A 23,532-nucleotide genomic window follows, 5' to 3' on the forward strand; every position below is an offset into this window, starting at 1 on the left:
GAAAGAGGAGAACACAGCAACCGACTGGTCAGGAAGACCGCTAGGAATCAAGACCCACTGTCGACTACAGGCAAGCACGCAGCTCGCTCGCAGTCTTCCCAGAGCACCTTTTCTGCCTACCTGCTTCGGGTCTTGGCACTCAGATCCTTTAAGAAAGCTGTCGTGCCCTCTCGTCTGGCATTGAAGGACACCATGTGGACAGGATATGGGACCTCCAAAGCCCCCTGAAGGAGAAGCTCCTTGGATTCCTCTGGAACATCCCCCACCACAAAGTAATAAATGGATTCAACCTGCAGAACAGTGATACCAACAGTTTATTTCCCTGAGGCACCCCAGCTGTGAACCAGACTCATCGGCAATATACTCTCTATAAACCTGCCTCTTTAAAAAAATAAGCGGGCAGAGAGAAGAGCAGCACCGCTCAATGTTTCATGACGATGTGTTGGGGCCAAAGTCAGGAAGTAAGACATTCAAGGCCCGGTGCTAAGAAGTGTCAGGCTTTGCATGGGAAGGATATGGTTGGTGGATTTGGAGAAGAGCTTCCTCCGAGCCCACGAATAAGTTATGCAAGTCCACGAATGAAGGAAGTGTCGGCCGGCCACTGGGGGCAGGAAGCTTATTAGCCATTCCCTATGGCGGTGCCAGAGTTCTGCAGGGCCGGCTCAGGCATCCTCCGTCTGAGGCTGCGTGTGGGAAGGAGGGCATATTCCCAGCTGGTCTCACCTCCGGGACACACACTCGCCTGGGGAGGTGAGGCTGTCCTGCCTTCACACGGCCAGTCAGGAGCCACGCCAGGCCAGGAGTCAGGAAACACACACACACACACACGCACACGCGCGCGCGCACGCACACGCACACGCACACACACACACACACACACACACACACACCCCAGCTTTAAACCAGGAACCTGGGAGATGCATACCTCACCCAGGTAGGAGACGATGCCCTGCTTAATGTAAAGATGTCGATGCCATCCACTGGGCCTCACCCTTAACCACACTGCTCTAAGGGTCTCCCCTGCCACTGAGGAGTTCTGTAACCTCGGGCAAGTGGTTTAGGTTCAGTTTCTTCACTTGTGAAAAGGGAGATTATGCAGCTGACTTCATGACTGAGCTTCAACGAGATGGCATACGCTTAGGTATGTATATTAATCACACAAAGTAAAACCACAGGTAGAGCCAGGAACACATATCACCTAAACCTGCCCCTAACAGCAGCCTAAGTGATTGTCTCCACAGATAACGGGGCAGAAACCCCCAGAAAATATACTGTATTTTTTTAAATATTTATATATTCGGCTGCGCCGGGTCTTAGTTGTGGCATGCAAACTCTTAGTTGCGGCATGCATGTGGGATCTAGTTCCCTGACCAGGGATCAAGTGTGGGCCCCTGCATTGGGAGAGGGGAGTCTTAGCCACTGGACCACCAGGGGAGTCCCTGTATTGTGTTTTAAGGGATAAACAGATGTCACCAGCCCTTTAGGATTCATGAGCTTCTAATCACACATCCCCAGTTAGCTGACGGTAAATAGTCAATTACCTCACCTTGCCTTCAAAGCTGGGACTTAAAGCTACCTGGCCCAGAGAGAGGTGGGCTGAGGGTCAGCTCCCAGCTGCTTAGGACACCCCGTCTGTGGCAGCAGGGGGCAGGCTGTGCCCAAGAAGGCAGGTGGGGAGAGGGTGGCAGAGGGGCCCGGCTGGGAGTTAGGAGACCGCCGGGGTGGGAGCTGAGCCCAGCCTACTTCAGCAACATTCCTCCCCAGGCTGGGCACAAAGAGTCTTCCTGCCCCCGTGACTCTCTCTCTCAGGCCCTTCATCACAAAGTCCCTGATTTTCAGAAGTACCTCATGGGAGGTAAAGACTGAGGAAGGTTGAACATTTCTCCCAGTCAGTCACTGAGAAGCAGAAAACACACTGACAGGAGGAAGAAAGTGTTCTCCAGATTCCTAATTATACAACTAATACTGTTCTTCCAGAAAATGCATTCTATGTTGTTCTCTTCCTGGTGTTAGACATTACCTTCTGTAAGACGTCTTCAATAGGCTCCAGTGAGCTGCAGTTACTAGTTTTCCAGCTGTGCTGGTGCCCAAGTTTAGCATGAGGACAGCTTCATCCTCTCAGAGGGTCTAAGAACACACATGGCTCAAGACAGGGGAACAGACCCAGGGAGTATATTCTAGGGTTTGGTAGATCAACAGGGAAGTGAGTGAGGACAAACAACTCTGGCTGGTCTGTCGGCAGCTTCTGACTCCCTCTGTCTCCACCGCATGCTGTGGAGACAGCTTCTTTGCTCTGGCAATAACCCAAGAGCCTGAAATCCTCACACAGAGATGTTTTTTCCCTCGAGACTTCAGCAAACCAGAAATTGCTATAGCCAGCAGTGAGTCAGGATTTCCTTTCCTTCATTAATTAAGGCTATGGGGTTATTCACTACTCACTAAGGTCCTTACTCAGCTTCTTAGTTGCCTGTGTTTTCGGTCAACTCTCAGTTATCTGTGCTCCAGATTTCCAGGAGTATGCTCTCCCAGAGACCAGCTACCTCACCACCATCTGCAGACTGCCTTTCTGCCTCTCCTTTCTGCTCGCATAATGACATTTAGAAAAACAAAGAGGACGATAAATATGCTACCTGCTACTATCCCCCCAAATTTGGCAAAATGCCTTTGAAAGTGAAATGGCTTTGAGGTCGTCTGCTATTGGGGATGATAAGCTAACATAAATTTGAATTCTTGTTATCATGCCCAGTTTACAGATGAAGACACTGAGGCCTGGACAGGTTATTTGACCCGGGTGAGCAGCCAGTGAACCCAGCCTGCCTGACCTCACGAACTTCTGTCCTTGCTTTTTTCAGCCACTGCACTCTGTCAGCTCATCATGGCAAGACTGGTCCTCGCGTGTTAGAGATGATGGTGAATCCCAGAACTGGAGAGGCGAGATCATGCAACAAGAAGGTGGCCAGGGGTGGGCACTGTTTTCATTTTCTTGGTCCCCACAGCATCCAAGGCTCCTACCCCCAATCTCACTACCACTGACCAAAAGTTGGGTCCAGGAGGTTGTCTGGCTCAAGGGAATTACCCTCATGGGAATCCTCACTCCTTAACCAGGACCTCTGTGCTCCTTGAGGGCAAGGGGACCTGGAGCAGCTTCTTCACTGACCAGCATCACCTTAAATGCTGATTTGTACCAAATTTGATAACACCAGACATAGAAAATATTTGGGTTCCATGCAGCTATTTAACCATGACTCAAAAACTCTTGCCACTTTATACTACGTGAAATAGGTTGGAGCCTTTATGTTTTCACTTGATATGTCTTATTCTGTCGGGCCACATGTTCTGCAGCTTCCCAAGGTAACCTGCAATCCGCCTGACCAAGGAGGTCTTGCCATCTTCCCAGCCATGGGTTTTGGGGAAAAGAAGAACCAAACTGGGAGCAGCTGCTTCCACTCTGCCCGCCATCTGCTCCAGCCTGTCAGAAGCTCCCAAGGCCTCTGGGTGTAAAAATTCCCACTTTGCTAGGAAACAAAAATGAAAGTCAACCGGAACAGCAGTGAGAGGTCCAGCAAATTCTGTCTTCTCCTTCATGCAACTTTGACCATTACAACAGTGCTGACCAACTCCAGAGCTTGGATCTAACTTCCAGATCTTCCCTGTGCCTGTGGCCGCCCTCCCTGGTTCAGCCCATTTGGATTTTCTGACCGCCCCACCCACCCAAGGTGGTGACTGCCCCTTGCCCCAGCTCCCTTCTCAGATTCCTCCTAACATCATTAACCACCACCAACGTTCCGGCCTCCTGGGCTTCAGGATCCCTATTCCAACCCAACATCCCCATCACAGGCATACAAGGCTCAGCAAATTCACCCACCTGGTCCCATGCAGACCACCTCCCTTCAATTCAAAAAAACTCAAATCCGGACCATAGCTTGGGGATGGGAATCTCTTGGATCCACATCTAACCCCCAATCTCAAGAATATTGACATTATTTCCTTTCTATTCCTTCACTGTTCAACAAACATTTATCGAGCCCATGCTAGGCACTGCCATTGCTAGGCAATGCTAAGGCAAAGATGAAAAGATGTGATGCCTGTCTGAGCCGCAGCAAGGAGGAAAATGAAGTGCCAGGGTCATGACCGATGTGGCCAGGCCTTCTGCTCACTGTTCAGTGGTGAAGGTTCCTTATGGAATCATGGGGGTCTGCCTCTAATTCACCCACCTAGTCTCTCAGTGAATATGACTTTTTTAAAAACAAGTAAACAAATTTGTGCCTATCGGGTAGATGGAAGAGAGGATGAGAGAACGCAAGGAGAAATACAGGCGCCTTTGAAAGCAGAAGGCAGGTCCCTCCCTTAGGTAGCTGGGAATTGGGGCCTTGGGTAAACAGCCATCTCCTTCCTAAGGACCCTTCTCGTCCTGGGTCAGCTGGCCATCCAGGGCCCCCTGACACAGCACCCCTCCTCAAAAAGGCCAGGGAAGCTACCAACTTCCAAAAGACGCATCCAGAGACCAGAGGACGCTGCAGAGTAGAAACCCTGTGCCAGACACATGCCTGGGCTCTGAAGGCAACACCAGCCGCTCTAAACACCTCCTCCTTCCCATGCACCAGGTTCTTTTTTACAGGGTACACCAGTAATTCATCCATCAACAGTGCTCTTCGTGCGCCACTATGAGATACACGATTTAAACAGACCCACACTCGGCCCGGGCTCTTCCTGGACCCGAAGGCTCACGCTCTGTCATCTGTCTCTGGTAAACCTTCCTGGCCCACCCATGGTTACAAAGACCAGTCCTGGAGGCCAGTGGGCTCTGGGCATCCTCCCCCATCGTAACCAAGCCCATCAGTCAGCCCTCCCTCTTCACGTGGAACGGGTACAAAAACCCACTTCCCTGTTAATCTTTGAACACGAGACAATACCCACTGTCTTGCTTCCTCTCAGGATCCACTCACGGAGGGAGATGAAAACTCAAAGCAGGTTATCGTGAGCAGGAAAAGGCTGGGGTTTTAGATTTACTGTTCAAGACACTTCTTAAGCTTTAAATCCTTTCCGTTCATAGCAAACTGCAGCCACATGGACCAACTGGAAACTCACTGGGGTGGACGTGAGGGGCTCAGGGCAGAGCAGCGGGTCTTTAAGGGAACCGTTTCTCTCCCCACCCCTAACACATGCATGCTTTTCTGGGGTTGCTTTTGGCCGCTCCGCAAGATATGCAGGATCTTAGTTCCCCAACCAGGGATCAGACCCATGCCCCCTGCAGTGGAAGCGCGGAGTCTTAATCACTGGACTGCCAGGGAAGTCCCCGTGCATGCTTTTCTTTGCTCCTCGTAAGACACAGAGCATGGCATTTTTATATGGGAGGCAGTTGCATCTACTAAACGCTTCCTCAGGACCACAGCCAGATATAAGCTCTGGGTGGAGAATACCACGGTCTGAATATGTTTAGCATCTTTCATACCCCGTGGTCTCTTCTCAAGAGTTTTCGCGTGACATTTGATGACCAGTGCCTGGAAGCTTCTTTCTTGGTTATTCCTCTTCTACAGAACTTCCCTGGAACTCACTAAATTGTTACACATACCCTGGGATAGGGAAAAAACCCCCAGAGAAAGGAGACATACAAACCAGAGGGAAGTAAAACAGAAAGTCAAGGTCACCAGGAAATCTTGCAGTCAGGTCAGGTTGCCAGAGCCACCTATGACCGGGGAGCCAGGTAAACAGACAAAGAAGGAGAGCACCCATGTACGTGCGCACACGTGCACACACACACACACACACACACACACACACGTCCAAGAGCCTGTGAAATATTCCATTTCTTGAATGCTTATTAAGGTGTCCAGACATTTGAATTTTTACAGATGTTAAAACAAACTTAAAAGGCCAAAGAACAAAGTTGCTTGCATTTCATTCTTCTTTAATGGGAAACATTTGTTCCTCTGGGTTTCTGAGGATAAACAGTATGTTTCCAATTTCAAACCATCACCCTCAGTATCAATAAACACAGTCTGGTGACCACTGGGAGCTCTCCTTTGAAGGTGCCAGCACATGGCCACCTTGCCCAAGAAAGGACTTCTTAATGCGGCAGAGTAAAGCTTGAAACCTGCAGAATCCCCGGGATTCCAGAGTAGAAGAAGCAATTAAGTATTAATTAATATTAATCAATTAGTAAGGATTAGTTAAGCACCTGTATCCCAAAAGAAAGCAGACCTATGCCTACCTGGGGAGTAAGGCTGGCCCAAGGACCTCATGTGCCCAGAGTACTTCCTCTCTAGCCTGTCACTACCCTTAACAGTCCCACCATTAGAGCTGCTCACAAAAACACACACTCTTGTGGCTAAAAGAGATATAAAACACCACCAGTGAATCACTGCTTCCAGGTAAAGCTTTATATCCGAAAGGTCCCTATCAAAAAGCTTATGTGAATGCATCAGCATTCAGGAACGGATGACACACTGACTGGGATACACTTCACCTTGGAAAGCACATGATGGACCCATCTGTGAAGAAGAGGAACTGGGAAAGATTCAGAGCATGGATGCTGGGAAACCCTATTTCCTCATCCTCAAGGTTCAGTGACGAGTCTTCCAACCTCTCCTCCCGTAAGAGATGGGTTTATCTAATTGCCAGGAGAGCAAGAGTGGAACTGAAGCGTTAGAGGTGCACACTCACGGCCTCACTCCCTTCCTTTCTCGATGCTCGGGGGCTGTGGGCAGCACGTGGCTCTCCTGGCAGCGGCTAAATGAGGGCCTGCCCTGCGGCCCCAATGAAGCCCCCTAGGGGAAGCCCAGCCAGGCTCAGGCGTGAGAGTCTCATTTTGGTTGGTCCAGTCCTGCCATCACCAGAGATGCTCTTTTGATCCCCATCTGGGGCCTGTCACCTATTTATCAATTGGTTCCAAATTCAGAGGTGAACAGGATTAAGACTGCTGGGGCTCTTGAATGCCAAGGATGCAGTCTCTGTGGGATGCAATTGGAAGGGCCCAAGCTCGGCTGGAAGGCAGTATGCGGATACTGAGTGACGTGGGAGCAGACACAGACACACACTTACCGATTCGTCTCTCCCCGCCTCCAGCAGAGCGTCTAAGCGGCTAGTCTGGCTCAGAGCCAGCTCAAAAGGCGATTTCTCAACCCAGCTGATGGCAGCGGCTATGGATTGTGCAGTCACAGGAACAGCACCTTCCTGCCATTTCACAGGCTCTTGAGAAACCCTGAAAGGGACCGCATGGGGCTGTCACTGGCAGTGCTCGACGTAGCTGTCAGCCCTCAGTCTCACAGCTACGAACAGCAAGACACCCAATGTCACCAGAGCTGAGAGAAAGAAAACACAGCTCCCAGCCCTCTCAAAGTTACCGAGAAAACAGGCGAGCTGTTTAAGGCAGGTTTCCAAAGCACTATGGCCTTCCATAAGCTGTACTGACTGGGAAAAACAATGCTTACAGGAGAATTTAAAAATCTCAAAAATTCGAACATCAACAATTGCATTAAAATTACTGAGGAACGTGCACAGGGAACTACACTCAATATCTTGTAATAACCTATAATGGAAAAGAATCTAAAAAGGAATATATGTGTATACATATATAAAACTGAATCACTTTGCTGTATACCTGAAACTAACACCACATTGTAAATCAACTATATTTCAATAAAAAATTTTTAATGTCAAAAAAATTATTGAGGAAAGTTATTTTCATAAACAGGAAGGTTTAGGGCTTCCCTGGTGGCGCAGTGGTTGAGAGTCTGCCTGCCGATTCAGGGGACACGGGCTCGTGCCCTGGTCCAGGAAGATCCCACATGCCGCGGAGCGGCTGGGTCCGTGAGCCATGGCCGCTGAGCCTGCGTGTCCGGAGCCTGTGCTCCGCAACGGGAGAGGCCACAACAGTGAGAGGCCCGCATACCACCAAAAAAAAAAAAAAAAAGATTTAAAAAAGAAAAACTCAATTAGATAGATGTCCCTCTCATCCAGATGTTTTCTGTCAGGGAAGTACAGTCACTGTTCCACATGAGAAGTCAGTGCTGAAGTCCAAATTCTCTTGAATACAAGAATCTGTAAAAAATTGATTGTGAAAAATCTGAAATATGGGAAAGTCTATAAAGCCAGCCACCTGTTGTTCTGATTAAAGGGGGTCAACTTACAGGGGAAATCAATATCAGCTGCAAACTCAATCTGAAAAGCAGTGAAATTTGTGACACTGGAATTCATTATTGAACCTAAAGTCTAAAACGTATGAAGGAATTTTAATTTTAAGAATTTCTATTCTTATATTTTGACCTTGCCATACCATACACTGAAGAAAACAATGTTTTAAAGTATCTTCTAATTTGAAAACTAAGATGCCATATACAAAGCAGATAAAAGTTTTTAAGATTTACTCATTGTGGGTTTTCTGCTGGAATGATATATTCTAGGAAATTACAAGATTATAGCTCCTCCCTCCCCACAGATCTAACTGTGTTAGTTATGCTCCTTAACTCCAAATACATGAAAATTCCTCATGAAGTTTCAGGGAAATACTCCTTTCCTATGGGAACTCACCATATGATATTGAACTTGGCTATGTGAGCCACCTGCTCCTGGAGGACCATGATTAGAGCATCTTGGCACAGATTAAGCTCCTCCTCCAGCATGCCGCCACAATCCAGCACTATGGTGATGCACTGTTCCAAGATGACACCAAATATCTGCCGGCTGTTGCTGGTGAGCCAGTCCATCCGCTGCTTGTAGCTCTCCACAGCTTGTGTTAAGTGTTCCACATACTGATAGATCAGTTCTGATTTGGCTGTCAACTTAATGAAAATAAAAGTAACAAAATAAAATAAAATTAATAAAAGCACACCAAATCAAGTCATTTGAACCACAATGCAGCCAGGAACAATAGGGCCCACTGAGTCATGGGCTATGCCATCAAGAACTGTACATTAATAACAGTTTCACAGATGATCCTTCAAACTCCACATAATCCAGGAGGAAGTCTTCCAATCCTTCAACTGAAAAACCCTTGGATAATTCCCCATAGAAGGAAACATGGTGATGAAATCTATTCAAAAATATAGCACTCTTTTTAAAAAAACGTGTTTCCAGACTGTGTTTAACCTTTCTAGTTACAGAATTATTTTTATCTGAAAATGCTCAGGGGTACTTTAAGAAATTAGGTAGAAGAAAAGAGAGATTAGCAAAGGCAGAGGGGAAAAAAGTTCCTAAAGGAACTAGAAAAAGATGAACAAACAAAACATGGAGTTAGTAGAAAGAAGGAAATCATAAAGATCAGAGCAGAAATAAATGAAATAGAGACTAAAGAAGCAATAGAAAATAACAACGAAACTAAGAGTTGGTTCTTTGAAAGATAAACAAAACTGATAAACCTTTAGCCAGACTCATACAGAAAAAAAGAGAGAGTGCCCAAATCAATAAAACCAGTAATGAAAAAGAAAAACTTACAACCAACATTACAGAAATACAAAGGATCATAAGAGATTGCTATGAACAACTATACACCAATAAAATGAACAACCTAGAAGAAATGCACAAATCTCCCAGATGGAACCAGGAAGACACAGAAAATATGAACAGGTCAATTATCAGTAATGAAATTTAATCAGTAATTAAAAAAAACCCAACAACTCCCCCAAAACAAAAATGTAGAACCAGATGGCTTCACAGGTGAATTCTACCAAACATTTAGGGAAGAGTTAACACCTATCCTTCTCAAACTATTCCACAAAAACTGCAAAGGAAAGAACACTTCCAAACTCATTCGGCCAGCATCACCCTGATACCAAAACCAGATTATCACAAAAAGAGAAAATTACAGGCTTATCACTGATTCACATAGATGCAAAAATCTTCAACAAAATATTAGCAGACCAAATCCAAAAATACATTAAAAGGATCATATATCATGATCAAGTGGGATTTATTCCAGAGATGCAAGGATGGTTCAGTACCTGCAAATCAATAAATGCAATACACCACTTTAACAAACTGAAGAATAAAAATCATATGATCATCTCAATGGATGCAGAAAAAGTTTTTGACAAAACTTAACATCCATTTATGACAAAAAAAAAAAAAACTCTCCACAAAGTGGATATAGAGGGAACATACTTCAACAAAATAAAGGCCATATATGATAAACCTATAGCTAACAGCATACTTGATGGTGAAAAGCTGAAAGCATTTCCTCTAAGATCAGGAACAAGACCAGGATGCCTGCTCTTGCCACTTTAATTCAACATAGTATTGTAAGTCTTAGCCAGAGCAATCAGACAAAATAGAAATAAAAGGAATTCAAATTGGAAAGGAAGAAGTAAAACTGTCACTATTTGCAAATGACATGATACTATACATAGAAAATCCTAAAGACACCACCAAAAAACTACCAGAGTTCATCAATGAATTCAGGATACAAAATTAGTATACAGAAATTTGTTGTAGTTCTATACACTAACAATGAACTACCAGAAAGAGAAATTAAGAAAACAATCCCATTTACTATCACATCAAAAAGAATAAAATACCTAGGAATAAATCTAAGGAGGTAAAAGACCTGTACTCAGAAAACTATTAAGACACTAATGAAAGAAATTAAAGATGACACAAACAGATAGAAAGATATACTGTGTTCATGGATTGCAAGAATTAATATTGTTAAAATGACCATACTACCCAAGGCAACCTATATATTTATGCCAGCCTTATCAAAACACCAATGGCGTTTTTCACAGAACTAGAACAAATAATTTTAAAATTTGTATGAAAACACAAAAGACCGCGAATAGCCAAAGCAATCTTTAGAAAGAAGAACAAAGCTGGTGGTATCATGTTCCCTGACTTCAGACTATACTACAAAGCCAGCAATCAAAACAGTATGGTACTGGAACAAAAACAGACACATAGATCAACGACGCAGAACAGACAGCCCAGAAATAAACCCATGCATTTATGGTCAGTTAATTTATGCAAAAGAGGCAAGAATATACAATTGGGAAAAGACACTCTCTTCAATAAGTGGTGCTGGGAAAACTAGACAGCTACTTGTAAAAGAATAAAATTAGAATATTTTCTCACACCGCATACAAAAATAACCTCAAAATGAATTAAAGACCTAAATGTAATACTGGAAACCATAAAACTCCTGGGGGAAAACATAGGAAGAACACTCTTTGACATAAATCGCAGCAATATCTTTTTGAATCTGTCTCCTAAGGCAAAGGAAACAAAAGCAAAAGTGAACAAATGGGACCTAATTAAACTGAAAAGCTTTTGCACAACATATGAAACCACTGGCAAAATGAAAAGACAACCTTCTGAACGGGAGAAAATATTTGCAAATGATATGACTGATAAGGGATTAATATCCAAAATATAGAGTCATACAAATCAATATCAAAAAAACAAACAACTCACTCTCCGCCCTGGGTCGCCGCAGCCTCCGCCGCTTTCAGGCCTAGCAGCCTGAAGAAAAAAAAAAAAAAACAGTAAAAGATAAAAAAAGAAAAAAAATCCGGAAACGCTTTTAAATCTTTTAAAAAAGAAAGAAAGAGAGTTTCCCTGGTGGCGCAGTGGTTGAGAGTCTGCCTGCCGATGCAGGGGTTCGTGCCTTGGTCCGGGAAGATCCCACATGCCGCGGAGCGGCTGCGCCCGTGAGCCATGGCCGCTGAGCCTGCGCGTCCGGAGCCTGTTGCTCCGCAACGGGAGAGGCCACAACAGTGAGAGGCCCGCGTACCGCAAAAAAAAAAAAAAAGAAAGAAAGAAAGAAAAGAAAGAGCGAATACTCCTCAGAGAACCCGTGGGGAAGTCACTTTGGCACGCTTCCGGCCTGCCCCACGCCACCGCCGCCGCCGCCGCCGCCCCCGGGCGTCCGTCGGTCCCCGCCCGTCGGTCCGGTGGTGAGCCGCTCGCGCGCCCGCGTCCACGCACTTCCGCACGCCACCCGGCCGCTCCGCGTGGCAGCCCGAGCCCGCCGCACCCGCTCCCCGCACGCCGGCCTCCGCGCTGCACGTGTCCGGGCTGCCCTTCGTCTGCCTGGCGTGGGTGGCGCCTGCGCGCTCGGGCAGCCCGGGGGCTTGCAGAGTCGGCACCGACAAATATTTGGTTTCCCGTTTTCCCGGGCTGCCGTAATCTTAAACCGCCAGGAGCCCGAGGCCTGTATTTATAGAGAAACGCACGTTCCGGAGGCCGCCGTGGGCACCACGGGGTTGCCTCTGGAAGAATTTTTGTAATTTGGAGGACAGTCCCCGTTTTAATTTTTTTCATTTTTTGAAATTGGGAGCTTCCAGACCAGGACAGCTGAAAATTGCAAACTCCCAGGGAGGGCCATATTGTTTTTGAGAGCCTTTTGTCTGCGGTTTGGCAGTCTCCTCCGAGGCGCCCCCAGACTCCTCTCCGGCCCGCGGAGCCCACTCCAGCTTCTCTGAGCTTCACTGCCACCTGTGAGCCGCGGCACGGGCCACGGCTCCGAGCAGAAACCCCATTTGTCCTGTGTGGTCCCTCTAAGAAGTCCTCCTGGCGGGGCTCAGGGTGGTGGGGAGATGAACGCTGCAGCCAGCAGCTACCCCATAGCCTCCCTGTACGTGGGTGACCTGCACTCAGACGTCACCGAGGCCGTGCTGAACGAAAAGTTCAGTCCTGCGGGGCCTGTGCTGTCCGTCTGGGTCTGCCGCGATATGATCACCCGCCACTCCCTGGGTTATGCGTATGTCAACTTCCGGCAGCCGGCTGACGCTGAGCGGGCTTTGGATACCATGAACTTTGATGTGGTTAAGAGAAAGCCAATCGGTAACATGTAGTCTCAGAGGGATCCCTCTTTGAGAAAATCTGGCGTGGGAAGCGTCTTCATCAAAAACCTGGACAAATCTATAGACAACAAGGCACTTTATGATACTTTTTCTGCTTTTGGAAACAGTCTGTCCTGCAAGGTAGTGTGTGATGAGAACGGCTCTAAGGGTTCCGTCTTTGTCCACTTCGAGACCCAGGAAGCTGACGACAAGGCCATCGAGAAGATGAACTGCATGCTCCTCGATGACCACAAAGTGTTTGTGGGCAGGTTCAAGTCTCGAAAAGAGCGAGAAGCTGAGCTTGGAGCCAAAGCCAAGGAATTCACGAAAAACTCTGGGTAAGAGGTGGATGATGAGAGTCTGAAAGAGCTATTCAGCCAGTTTGGTAAGTGTCAAGGTGACAAGAGATCCCAGTGGGAAATCCAAAGGCTTTGGCTTTGTGAGTTACATAAAGCACGAGGATTCCAATAAGGCCGTGGAAGAGATGAATGGAAAAGAAATCAGTGGGAAAGTCATTTTCGTCGGCCGTGCGCAGAAGAAAGTGGAACAGCAGGCCGAGTTAAAGCGAAAATTTGAACAGCTGAAACAGGAGAGAATTAGTCACTGTCAGAGGGTGAATCTCTACATTAAGAACTTGGATGAGACCATTGATGATGAGAAGTTAAGGAAAGAGTTTTCTCCTTTGGGATCAATCACCAGTGCTAAGGTGATGCTGGAGGATGGGAGAAGCAAAGAGTTTGGCTTTGTCTGCTTCTCATCCCCTGAAGAGGCAACCAAAGCAGTCACAGAGATGAACGGACGCATCATGGGCTCCAAGCCACTGTATGTCGCCCTGGCCCAGAGAAAGGAAGAGAGAAAGGCTCACCTGACCTACCAGTATATGCATTGGGTGGTTGGGATAAGAGCGCTCCCTGCCAATGCCATCTGAAATCAGTTCCAGCCTGCAGCTGGGGGCTACCTTGTGCCAGCAGTTCCACAGGCTCAGGGAAGACCTCCATATTACCTAACCAGTTAGCACAGATGAGGCCTAATCCACGCTGGCAGCAAGGTGGGAGACCTCAAGGCTTCTAAGGAATGTCAAGTGCTATACGCCAGTCTGGGCGTCGTCCAGCCCTTCGCCATCTGGCTCCAGCTGGTAATGCTCCAGCTTCTCGCAGCCTCCCTACTACCACTCAGAGTCGGGTCTGAGTGCCCAGACCGCTTGGCTATGGACTTTGGTGGGGCTGGTGCCGCCAGCAAGGGCTGACTGACAGCTGCCAGTCTGGAGGTGTTTCCGCAGCTGGGCAGAACCTAGCGTGCTGCTGTTGCTGCCGCTGCTGCTCGGGCTGTTGCACCTTACGAATACGCCTCCAGTGTCCGCAGCCCTCACCCAGCCATCCAGCCCCTGCAGGCACCCCAGCTTGTGGTCCATATGCAAGGGCAGGAGCTGCTGACCGTCTCCATGCTGGCCGCAGCACACCCCCAGGAACAGAAGCAGATGCTGGGTGAACGTTTGTTCCTGCTCAACCAGATGATGCACTCAAACCTGGCCGGGAGGATTACGGGGATGCTGCTGGAGATTGACAGCTCGGAGCTGCTGCACGTGCTGGAGTCCCTGAGTCTCTCCGCTCCAAGGTGGATGAAGCTGTGGCGGTCCTACAGGCTCATTATGCCAAGAAAGAAGGTGGCCAGAAGGTGGGCGCTGTTGCTGCTGCTACCTCTTAGACAAGGACAAACCGATTCAAAAGCCAAATAACCCCTCATGGAATTCAGCTCAAGGTTTGAAGATGCCCTAGCTCGTCCTATGGACCTCAACACCAAGACCCACAAATTGCAAATTTAGTAGGTCATTTTGTATCAAAAGGTCAATTCTGAAGCGCCTAGAATTTTTCAATTGAAAGATTATATTCTTTGGGTTCTGATATGGCGCAGACAGTGTTAACTCTTTTTTTCTATTGTGAGTTTTGATTTTTCCCCCCAGAAATTGATTTTATTTGATGTACCCAAGTCTTACCCAAGTTTCTCAATAAAGAAAAAAATCTCCATTAAAAAAAAAATGGAAAAAATGGGCAGAAGATCTAAATAGACATTTTCCCAAAGAAGACATACAGATGGTCAACAGGCACATGAAAAGATGCTCAACGTCACTAATCATCAGAGAAATGCAAATCAAAACCACAATGAGATATCAGCTCACACCTGTCAGAATGGCTATCATCAAAAAGACCACAAATAGGGCTTCCCTGGTGGCGCAGTGGTTGGGAGTCCGCCTGCCAATGCAGGGGACACGGGTTCGAGCCCTAGTCCGGGAGGATCCCACATGCCGCGGAGCAACTAAGCCCATGCGCCACAACTACTGAGCCTGTGCTCTAAAGCTCGAGAGCCACAACTGCTAAGCCCGCGCACCTAGAGCCTGTGCTCCGCAACAAGAGAGGCCACCGCAGTGAGAAGCCCGCGCGCCGCGATGAAGAGTAGCCCCCTCTTGCGGCAACTAGAGAAAACCCGTGCATGGCAAGGAAGACCCAATGCAGCCAAAAGTAAAAAATAAAGTAAAAAAAATTTTTTTAAAAATAGAGATGAAAAGCCTTAAAAATGTTTAAAAAAAAAAGACCACAAATAACAAATGCTCAGGAAATGGAGAAAACGGAACCCTCCTACACTGTTGGTGGAAATGTAATTGGTGCAGCCCCTATGAAAAACAGTATGGAAGTTCTTCAAAAAACTAAAAATAGAACTGGCATATAATCCAGCAATTCTCCTGGGTATATATCCAAATAAAATGAAAATGCTAATTCGTAGGTATGCATGCAGCCCAATGTTCATAGCAGCATTATTTACAGTAGCCAGATAATGGAAGCTATGGAAGCAACGTAAGTATTCATCAACATATGAATGGATAAAGGAGATGTGATATATATATATATATATATACATATATCACACAATAGAATAGAATATTACTCAGAATTTTACTCAACCATAAATAGAATATTACTCAGCCATAAAAAAATAATGAAAGCTTGCCATTTGCAACAACATGGATGGATCTGGAGGATATTATGCTCAGTGAAATAAGTCAGACAGAGAAAGACAAATATTGTGTAATCACGTGGAATCTGAAAAATAAAACGAATGAATATAACAAAAAATGCATCTGTATCATATTTGCATCTGGCGTTGAATTGTATCGTTTCATAAATGACATCAAATTTGTATTCAACCTAGAGATTATCATACTAAGTGAAGTCAGACAAGAAAGACAAATATCATATGATATCACTTATATGTGGAATTTAAAAAAATGATACAAATGGACTTATTTACAGAACGGAAACAGACTCAACAAGACTTTGAGAAAAAACTTATGGTTACCAAAGGGGGAAGGTGGCGGGGGGAGGATAAATCAGGAGTTTGGGATTAACATATACCCACTACTATATATAAAATCAACAAGGACCTACTGTATAACACAGGAAACTCTACTCAATCATCTGTAATAACATATGGGAAAAGAATCTGAAAAAGAATGGATATGTGTATATGTATAACTAAATCACTTTGTACACCTGAAACTAACACAACAATGTTAATAAACAATGTACTCTAATAAAAAATTAAATTAAAAAAATTTGTATTCAACAAATCTAGATAAAATTCAGACACTCCAGAGAAAACTGGGTTGGGCTGGGGGAGAAATTAGGTAGAAGAAAAGAGAGATCAGCAAAGGCAGATGAAAAAAAAAAAATCTCACTGAAACATCTGCCTAAGCATAATATGCCAAAAATATTTCTGAAAATGCTTCTAAACATGCCAGCACATCTGCCTGGCTTCCTCTAAGGGATGCCACCCCACTACCCATCCTCCCGCTCACAGCCTTTGTCCTATGTCCTCTTGTCTCTCAGGCCAAGCTCCCCTGTACCTGGATCACTTGATCACCCAGGGCTGCCACCAACACTCTAGGGGCTGCCCCTGAAAGGTGACTTACAAATAAAGCATCGTTCACACAGGTCAGGCAAAATCGTGCAAGGCCTTTCAGGGTGTAGGGAGGCAGGAGACAGACAAAAGGAATAAGAAAAAAGTGTACCCTATGCTGTGAAGAATCAGACATTAAAAGATCTGGTACTTTAAAAAAAAACAACTTTAACAATCTTCACAACACCTCCAAACACCTAAATGGTTAAGGAAAATGTGTCTTCGGAACACACCATGTAATTCTACGTTTTCACGCTGGCCCCTCTGCCTTCAACTCCTTTCGTTCTCATCCCAGCCCCCTCCCCACGCCCCCGTGTCGGCAGAATTTCTAACTCCCTCGCCAGAGTTCACAGCACTTACTACAAACCTCTACCACAACACAGAAACCAGGGTGGGACCATGTCATAGGGGCCATGTGGGTGGAATTAGATGGCAAAGACAGACGTTTTCAATACTGCCACATTGATTTTAAGGTGGTTCAGATTTAAAAAGCTGCGCAGCGCCACCAAAATAAAAATGAAAATAAAAGTAATGTACATTTTTTAAATGTTAAGAAATAACCATCCAGGTGGTACGTGAATGTAAAGTGACATGAAAAAGTATCCAGGAAGCAACATGATGGGACGTGTGTCTCTGGAGCTCCCTGTGGTGGCCGGGGTGTGCACAGCACCTGACGTGTTAAGGGTGCGCAGGAATCACGTGTTGAATTGCTGGGAATGAAGGACTCCAGTAACAGATGCCACTCAATCTCTGTCCACTACTACCTGCATCAGGGGTCCTCTATTCCTAGAGCATCTACCAGATAACAGCAGCTTGTGCTTGCCTGTCAGCTAACTTCTGTCATACTGCTTTGTTTCTTTATTTTCCAGGCAAAACAAAGTGTTGATATGCAAAGGTTTTCACCTCCGGTCAAGACCTTTCTGCTCTCATCTCTAATGGGTCAAGTGCTTCTCTCTCCAGTTCCTGGGCCGTGACATTCACCACTGTCTACACACAGAAGAAATCCTCCAGCCCTGATAAGGCCTTGGCCTGCCTGCCTCTCCATGTAGACCTCAGTAGCATGTCCCAGGACCTGGCCATCCATCGAGGGAACTCTGACTTACGTTGTACGCTCTGCCATCTTCCGTTGTATAGATCCGTGGAAACAGGCCGTCTGCATACCGGGAAGCCACAAGTCTCCCCAGAGACGTCACATAATCTGCATGTTTATAAAGAAAAGCAGTCAAAATGGTACATTATCAACACTTATTTTTATTTCAAAATGCTATTCTCTGACATCAGATTATATCCCCAGGGACACCAATAATCCGTGATGCTTAGTATTCTGTTCTAGATAACGAAGTATTTCTAGGTGCTATGATAAATGTGACTGTTTACGACATGTGAAATCCTGTGATGCATGAATGAACGGGGAGGAAGAACAGGGTTTGTTTCTTGGTCTCCTGGTTCTTTTGTCCAGAATGATTAAGGCAGAGGTCAAAAAGATGACATAGAAACTGTGTTTAATTCCGGAGATCTTTTATTCAGGATTTGGGCTTAGTTTTCAGAATTTTAAAAATTAAACTTAGATATTATCTACTGTTCTCTCGAGTGGGGATTCATGAATAAATGAGTGAGATGAAGCAAGTAGGGAATAGAGTCAGAACACTCATACAGGATGTCAAGACCACTTTCTTCTCAGAGCATATGCTCAGCTGTTCAACATCCATCCCATAAACACTCACTGAGCACCGCTATGCGCTAGACACCGTGCTTACAGAATGGGAGTACAGTGCTTCCTGAAACATATGTTTACTCCTTCGCAGAACTAACAGAAGCTTTCAAGGACTGATTATGACTTGGCAGGACAGAGATGAGGTAAGGCTTCATGGAGCTGTTTTATTGTGATAATTATTTTATTGTTGCTGTTATTGTTAGTATTATTAAGTCTCAAAGGTGGTAGAGAGAGCGGTGGCACTCTTCGATCCAACACTTCCTTTCCTTTGCCTTTCTAGGGAGGCGGGATCACGGCCTACTTGGGAAAGGCAGAAGGGGCAAGGCTTAATTTTAGAGACCAGGTTTGGTCCCAAATCACCAGGAATGATAAAATTCACAAGTCCTGAAGTTCAATGTCCATAATAGTAAAGAGCAAAGAATGGATACTTGAATCCCATCAGCAATAACCTCACTCAATAAATCTCTCAATCTTTAAAATCTTCATTTCTAAGATTTCAACATCTTTTTTTTTTTTCTTCTTTGAAGTATGCAGGCCTCTCACCGTTGTGGCCTCTCCCATTGCAGAGCACAGGCTCCGGACGCGCAGGCTCAGCGGCCATGGCTCACGGGCCCAGCCGCTCCGCGGCATGTGGGATCTTCCCGGACCGGGGCACGAACCCATGTCCCCTGCATCGGCAGGCGGACTCTCAACCACTGCGCCACCAGGGAAGCCCCTGATTTCAACATCTTGACTGACATCTACAGAGCAGCGTCAAATCACCAGCAGCATTCTCTCTTTACCTAAGACATTTATCTGGAGTCAGGAGGGAGGGCTATTTTCTGAGAATTGAAGAAGATGAATCTATATAAGGCTCCATAGCTGTATTAAAATTAAATTAAAAGCCAATTAAAATTAAGGCATTATGAATTCCCCATCCAATAATGGTGAAGTAGATTTTATTGGCTAACTCTCACACAGAAAAAAATTATAAGCCCTGGACAAAATATTAAAATAGCTACTTGAAGGCACTAGAGAGCAATCAAGAACAGGCAGAAACTGGAGTAGCATTAATCCTTGAAAAAAGGAAATTGGTGAGATTTGCATTCATTTAATAAGGGAGGCAGAGCTTGGAGTTTGAGTCCAACCAAGTTAACTGCTTGCTAGAATAAGAATCAGCTCTCCACCCATCAACTGGTAAGTGGATAAACAAACTGTGGAATATCCATACAATTCATCTCCTGATTTTATTTGGCCATAAAATGAATAAAGTTCTGGCACATGCTACAACATGGATGAATCTTAAAAACATCACATTAAGTGAAAGATGTCAGGGACTTCCCTGGTGGCGCAGTGCTTAAGAATCCGCCTGCCAATGCAGGGGACACGGGTTCGAGCCCTGGTCCGGGAAGATCCCCCATGCCGTGGAGCAACTAAGCCCGTGCACCACAACGACTGAGCCTGCGCTCTAGAACCTGCAAGCCACAACTCCTGAGCCCGTGTGCCACAACTACTGAAGCCTGCGTGCCTAGAGCCAATGCTCCACAACAAGAGAAGCCACCATAATGAGAAGACCGTGCACCGCAATGAAGAGTAGCCCCCACTCGCCATAACTAGAGAAAGCCCACACGCAGCAACGAAGACCCAACTCAGCCAAAAATTAATTAATTAATTTTTTTAAAAGTAAAAGATGTCAGTCACAAAACACCACATATTATATGACTCCATTTATATAAAATGTCCAGAACAAGAAAATCTATAGAGACAGAAAGTAGACTGCTTTGGGCTGGGGCCTGATGGGCAGGGTGCATAGCTAAGAAGTACACGGTTTCTTTCTGCAGTGATGAAAATGTTCTAAAGTTGACTGTGATGATGGCTGCACATATCTGTAAATATTGAATTGCACACTTTAAATGGGTGAATCGTATAGTATGTGAATTACATCTCAATAAAGCTGTTATTTTTTAAAAAGCAGATGTGAGAATCTAGCTGTTTTCTATTGGGACAAATATTAAAGGGATTTGCAAAAATGTAAAACAGTGCCACTCTTCTCACTACCATTTTTATTTTAAAAAACATTTTTTTCTTAAAAATGTTATGTTAACATATAATGGGTTTGTTACTTTTAAATGAATTAATAAATATTTTTAAGGGTTTTAGTTTTAACTTCCAATATGATAAATATCAACAGATGTAAAATGCATAAGAGACTAAAAATGAGGACATGATATGAAAGTGTATAAAGGAGATGTAATGAACTGAATAAAGAAACATTAGGGTAAAAACATTTACATACTAATATAGGTAATCAATTCTAATGACAGTGGATTTCTCATCAGAAATCACAGAGGCCAGAAGGACGTGGCACAATGTCTTTTAAGTGCTGAAAGAAAAGAACTGTCAACCCCAAATCTTAGATCTGGTGAAATTATTCTTCAGGAATGAAGAAGAAATAAAGATATTGTCAGACAAAGAAAAAAAAATGTTGCCAGCAGAGCTATTATTTACAGAATAAATAAAGGAAGTTCTATAAACAGGAAGGAGATGATAAAAGAAAGAACCTTGAAACATCAGGAAGGAAGAACACAGTAAGCATAAATACGTGTAAATAAAACAGATTTCTCTTCTTGAATTTTCTAAATTGCTTGATCGTTGAATTAAAAAGTATAGTACAGCCTAATGTGATTCTCAATGTATGAAGATAAACAATAAAGCATATTATAAATGAGATTAAAGGGACATAAAGGGAAATAGTTACCATTCTTCATTCAAACTGATAAAATGCTGACACCAGTAGACTTTGATAAGTTACATATTTATAATGTAATACCTAGCACAATCACTAAAAGAGCTGTGTGAAGAGATACTCAAAAAATACTATAAATTTTTTTAAATTCTGAAAAATGTTTAAGTAACCCAAAGATAGGCAAGAAAAAGAAATAAATGGAAAACAGAGGAAAACAACAGAAAACAAAAAATAAAATGTCAAACAAACTCTAACATATAAATAATTACATTTAATATAATTGGTCTAGATACAACAATTAAAAGAGATTGGCAAAGAGGATTTAAAAACTGACCCAATAATAAGGTGTCTATAAAAACCTGCTTCAAATATAATGATGTATAAGTTAAAAGTAAAAGGACAAAAAAGATAAGTCATGTAAATATTAAAAAAAAAAGAAAGCAGGATTGGCCATATAATGTAAAAAAAGTAAACTACAGAGGAAAGAATATTACTAAGGATAGAGGAGAACATAATATAATTATAAAAGTGTCAATCCACCAGGAAGACTTTGCAATTCTAAACGTACATGCACCAAACAATAGAGCAGCAAATATGTAAAGTAAAAACTGATAGAACTGAAAGTAGAAACAGACAAATGCACAATTATAGTTGGAGATTTCAATATCACTCCTGTCAACAATTGATAGAATAACTAAACAGAAAATCAGCAAGAATAAACAGGATCTAATTGGCATTTATTTTAAAAAATACTCCATACAACAACAGAAGAATACACATTCAAGTACCACAGAATATATACCAAGGTAAACCATATCCAGGGCTAGAAAACAAACCTCGAAAAATTTAAAAGAATTGAAACTGAGTATGTTCTCTGTCCACAGTGGAAACAAACTAGAAATCAATAACAAAAAGGTAAGAGATTCTGGGTCGGGGTTTCGTATGTAGCAGAGCAGCTCCCTCGCTGCGATCTATTGAAAGTCAGCCCTCGACACAAGGGTTTGAAAAAAAAAAAAGTTAAAATAGAAATTAAAAAGAAAAAAAATTTTAAAAAGATGAGAGAAATCTCCAAACTCTTGGAAACTAAATAACATGCTTCTAAAAAATAAAAAAAAAAGTCCTTGAATCAAAGAAGTCTCAACAGAAATAAAAAATACTTTCTTAACTGAAATGATATACAATAAAATGAATTGATAATGAAATGAAATGATAATACAACATATGAAAATTTGAAGGACACAGCTCGAGCAGTCTCAAGAGAGAAATTTATAGCACTAAATCCTGACACAAGAAGAGCTGAAAAGTCCCAGAACAATAATCTAAAGGTCCCACCTGAAGAAACTAGAAAAAGAAGAGCAAAATAAAATCCAAAGCATGCAGAAGTAAATAATAAAGATCAAGGCAGAAATCAATGAAATTAAACAAAGAAAAATAGAGAAAATCAATTAAATTAAAAACTGGTATTTTAATAAGATCAATAAAATTGACAAACCCCTAGCAAGACTGACAAAGATGAAAATAGAGAAGACATAGGGCTTCCCTGGTGGCACAGTGGTTGAGAATCTGCTTGCTAATGCAGGGGACACGGGTTCGAGCCCTGGTCTGGGAGGATCCCACATGCCGCAGAGCAACCAGGCCCATGAGCCACAACTGCTGAGCCTGCGCTTCTGGAGCCTGTGATCCGCAAAAAGAGAGGCCCGCGCACCGCGATGAAGAGTGGCCCCCCCTTGCCGCAACTGGAGAAAGCCCTCGCACAGAAACGAAGACCCAACACAGCAAAAATAAATAAAATAAATTAATTTAAAAAAAAAAAGAGAGAAGACATGAATTATTGATACCAGGAATGAAACAGGGACTATCACTTAAAACCCTACAGAATCAAAAGAATAATGGAATACTACAAACAACTCTGCACACATAAATTAAACAACTTAGATGAAATGAATCAATTGCTCAAAAAACGCAAACTACCACGACTCACTCAATACAAAATAGATCATTTGAATAGTCCTATACCTTATTAAGGAAAGAAATTTGTAATTTAAAAACTTCTAGAAAAAGAAATCCCCAGGCTTGGATAGGTTCCCTGGATAATTCTACTGAACACAGAAAGAATTAAATTCTATACAATATTTTCCAGAATATAGAAGATAAGGGAACATTTCCCAACTCATTTTATGAAGCCAGCATTACCCTGATACCAAAATCTGACAAAGGCAGTATAAAAAAAGAGAAACTACAGACAAATATCCTTCATGAATATAGATGCAAAACTCCTTAACACAAAATTAGCAAGTAGAATTCAGCAATATATAGTATAAAAAAAATTATACAACATGATGGAGTCATGTTATTCCAGGATACAAGGCTGG

At 43.9% G+C, this 23,532-nt stretch overlaps 1 protein-coding gene and 1 pseudogene across 1 annotated transcript in view; one reads left to right on the plus strand and one right to left on the minus strand.

Annotated features, from left to right (window-relative positions):
• Positions 1-23,532, minus strand: part of VWA3B (von Willebrand factor A domain containing 3B) — a 216,764-nt gene that overhangs the window by 182,315 nt on the left and 10,917 nt on the right. Inside the window, exons 3-6 of the mRNA XM_060309302.1 lie at positions 17,825-17,919; positions 8,530-8,780; positions 7,042-7,201; positions 121-290 (exon numbers count right to left, since the gene is read on the minus strand). Coding sequence (XP_060165285.1) covers positions 121-290; positions 7,042-7,201; positions 8,530-8,780; positions 17,825-17,919 — 676 coding nt within the window. The remainder of the gene's footprint in view (positions 1-120; positions 291-7,041; positions 7,202-8,529; positions 8,781-17,824; positions 17,920-23,532) is intronic.
• On the plus strand, positions 12,525-14,522 carry LOC115843140 (polyadenylate-binding protein 4-like; annotated as a pseudogene).

Source organism: Globicephala melas, chromosome 12, assembly GCF_963455315.2.
Source record: "Globicephala melas chromosome 12, mGloMel1.2, whole genome shotgun sequence".
Lineage (NCBI taxonomy): Eukaryota > Metazoa > Chordata > Mammalia > Artiodactyla > Delphinidae > Globicephala > Globicephala melas.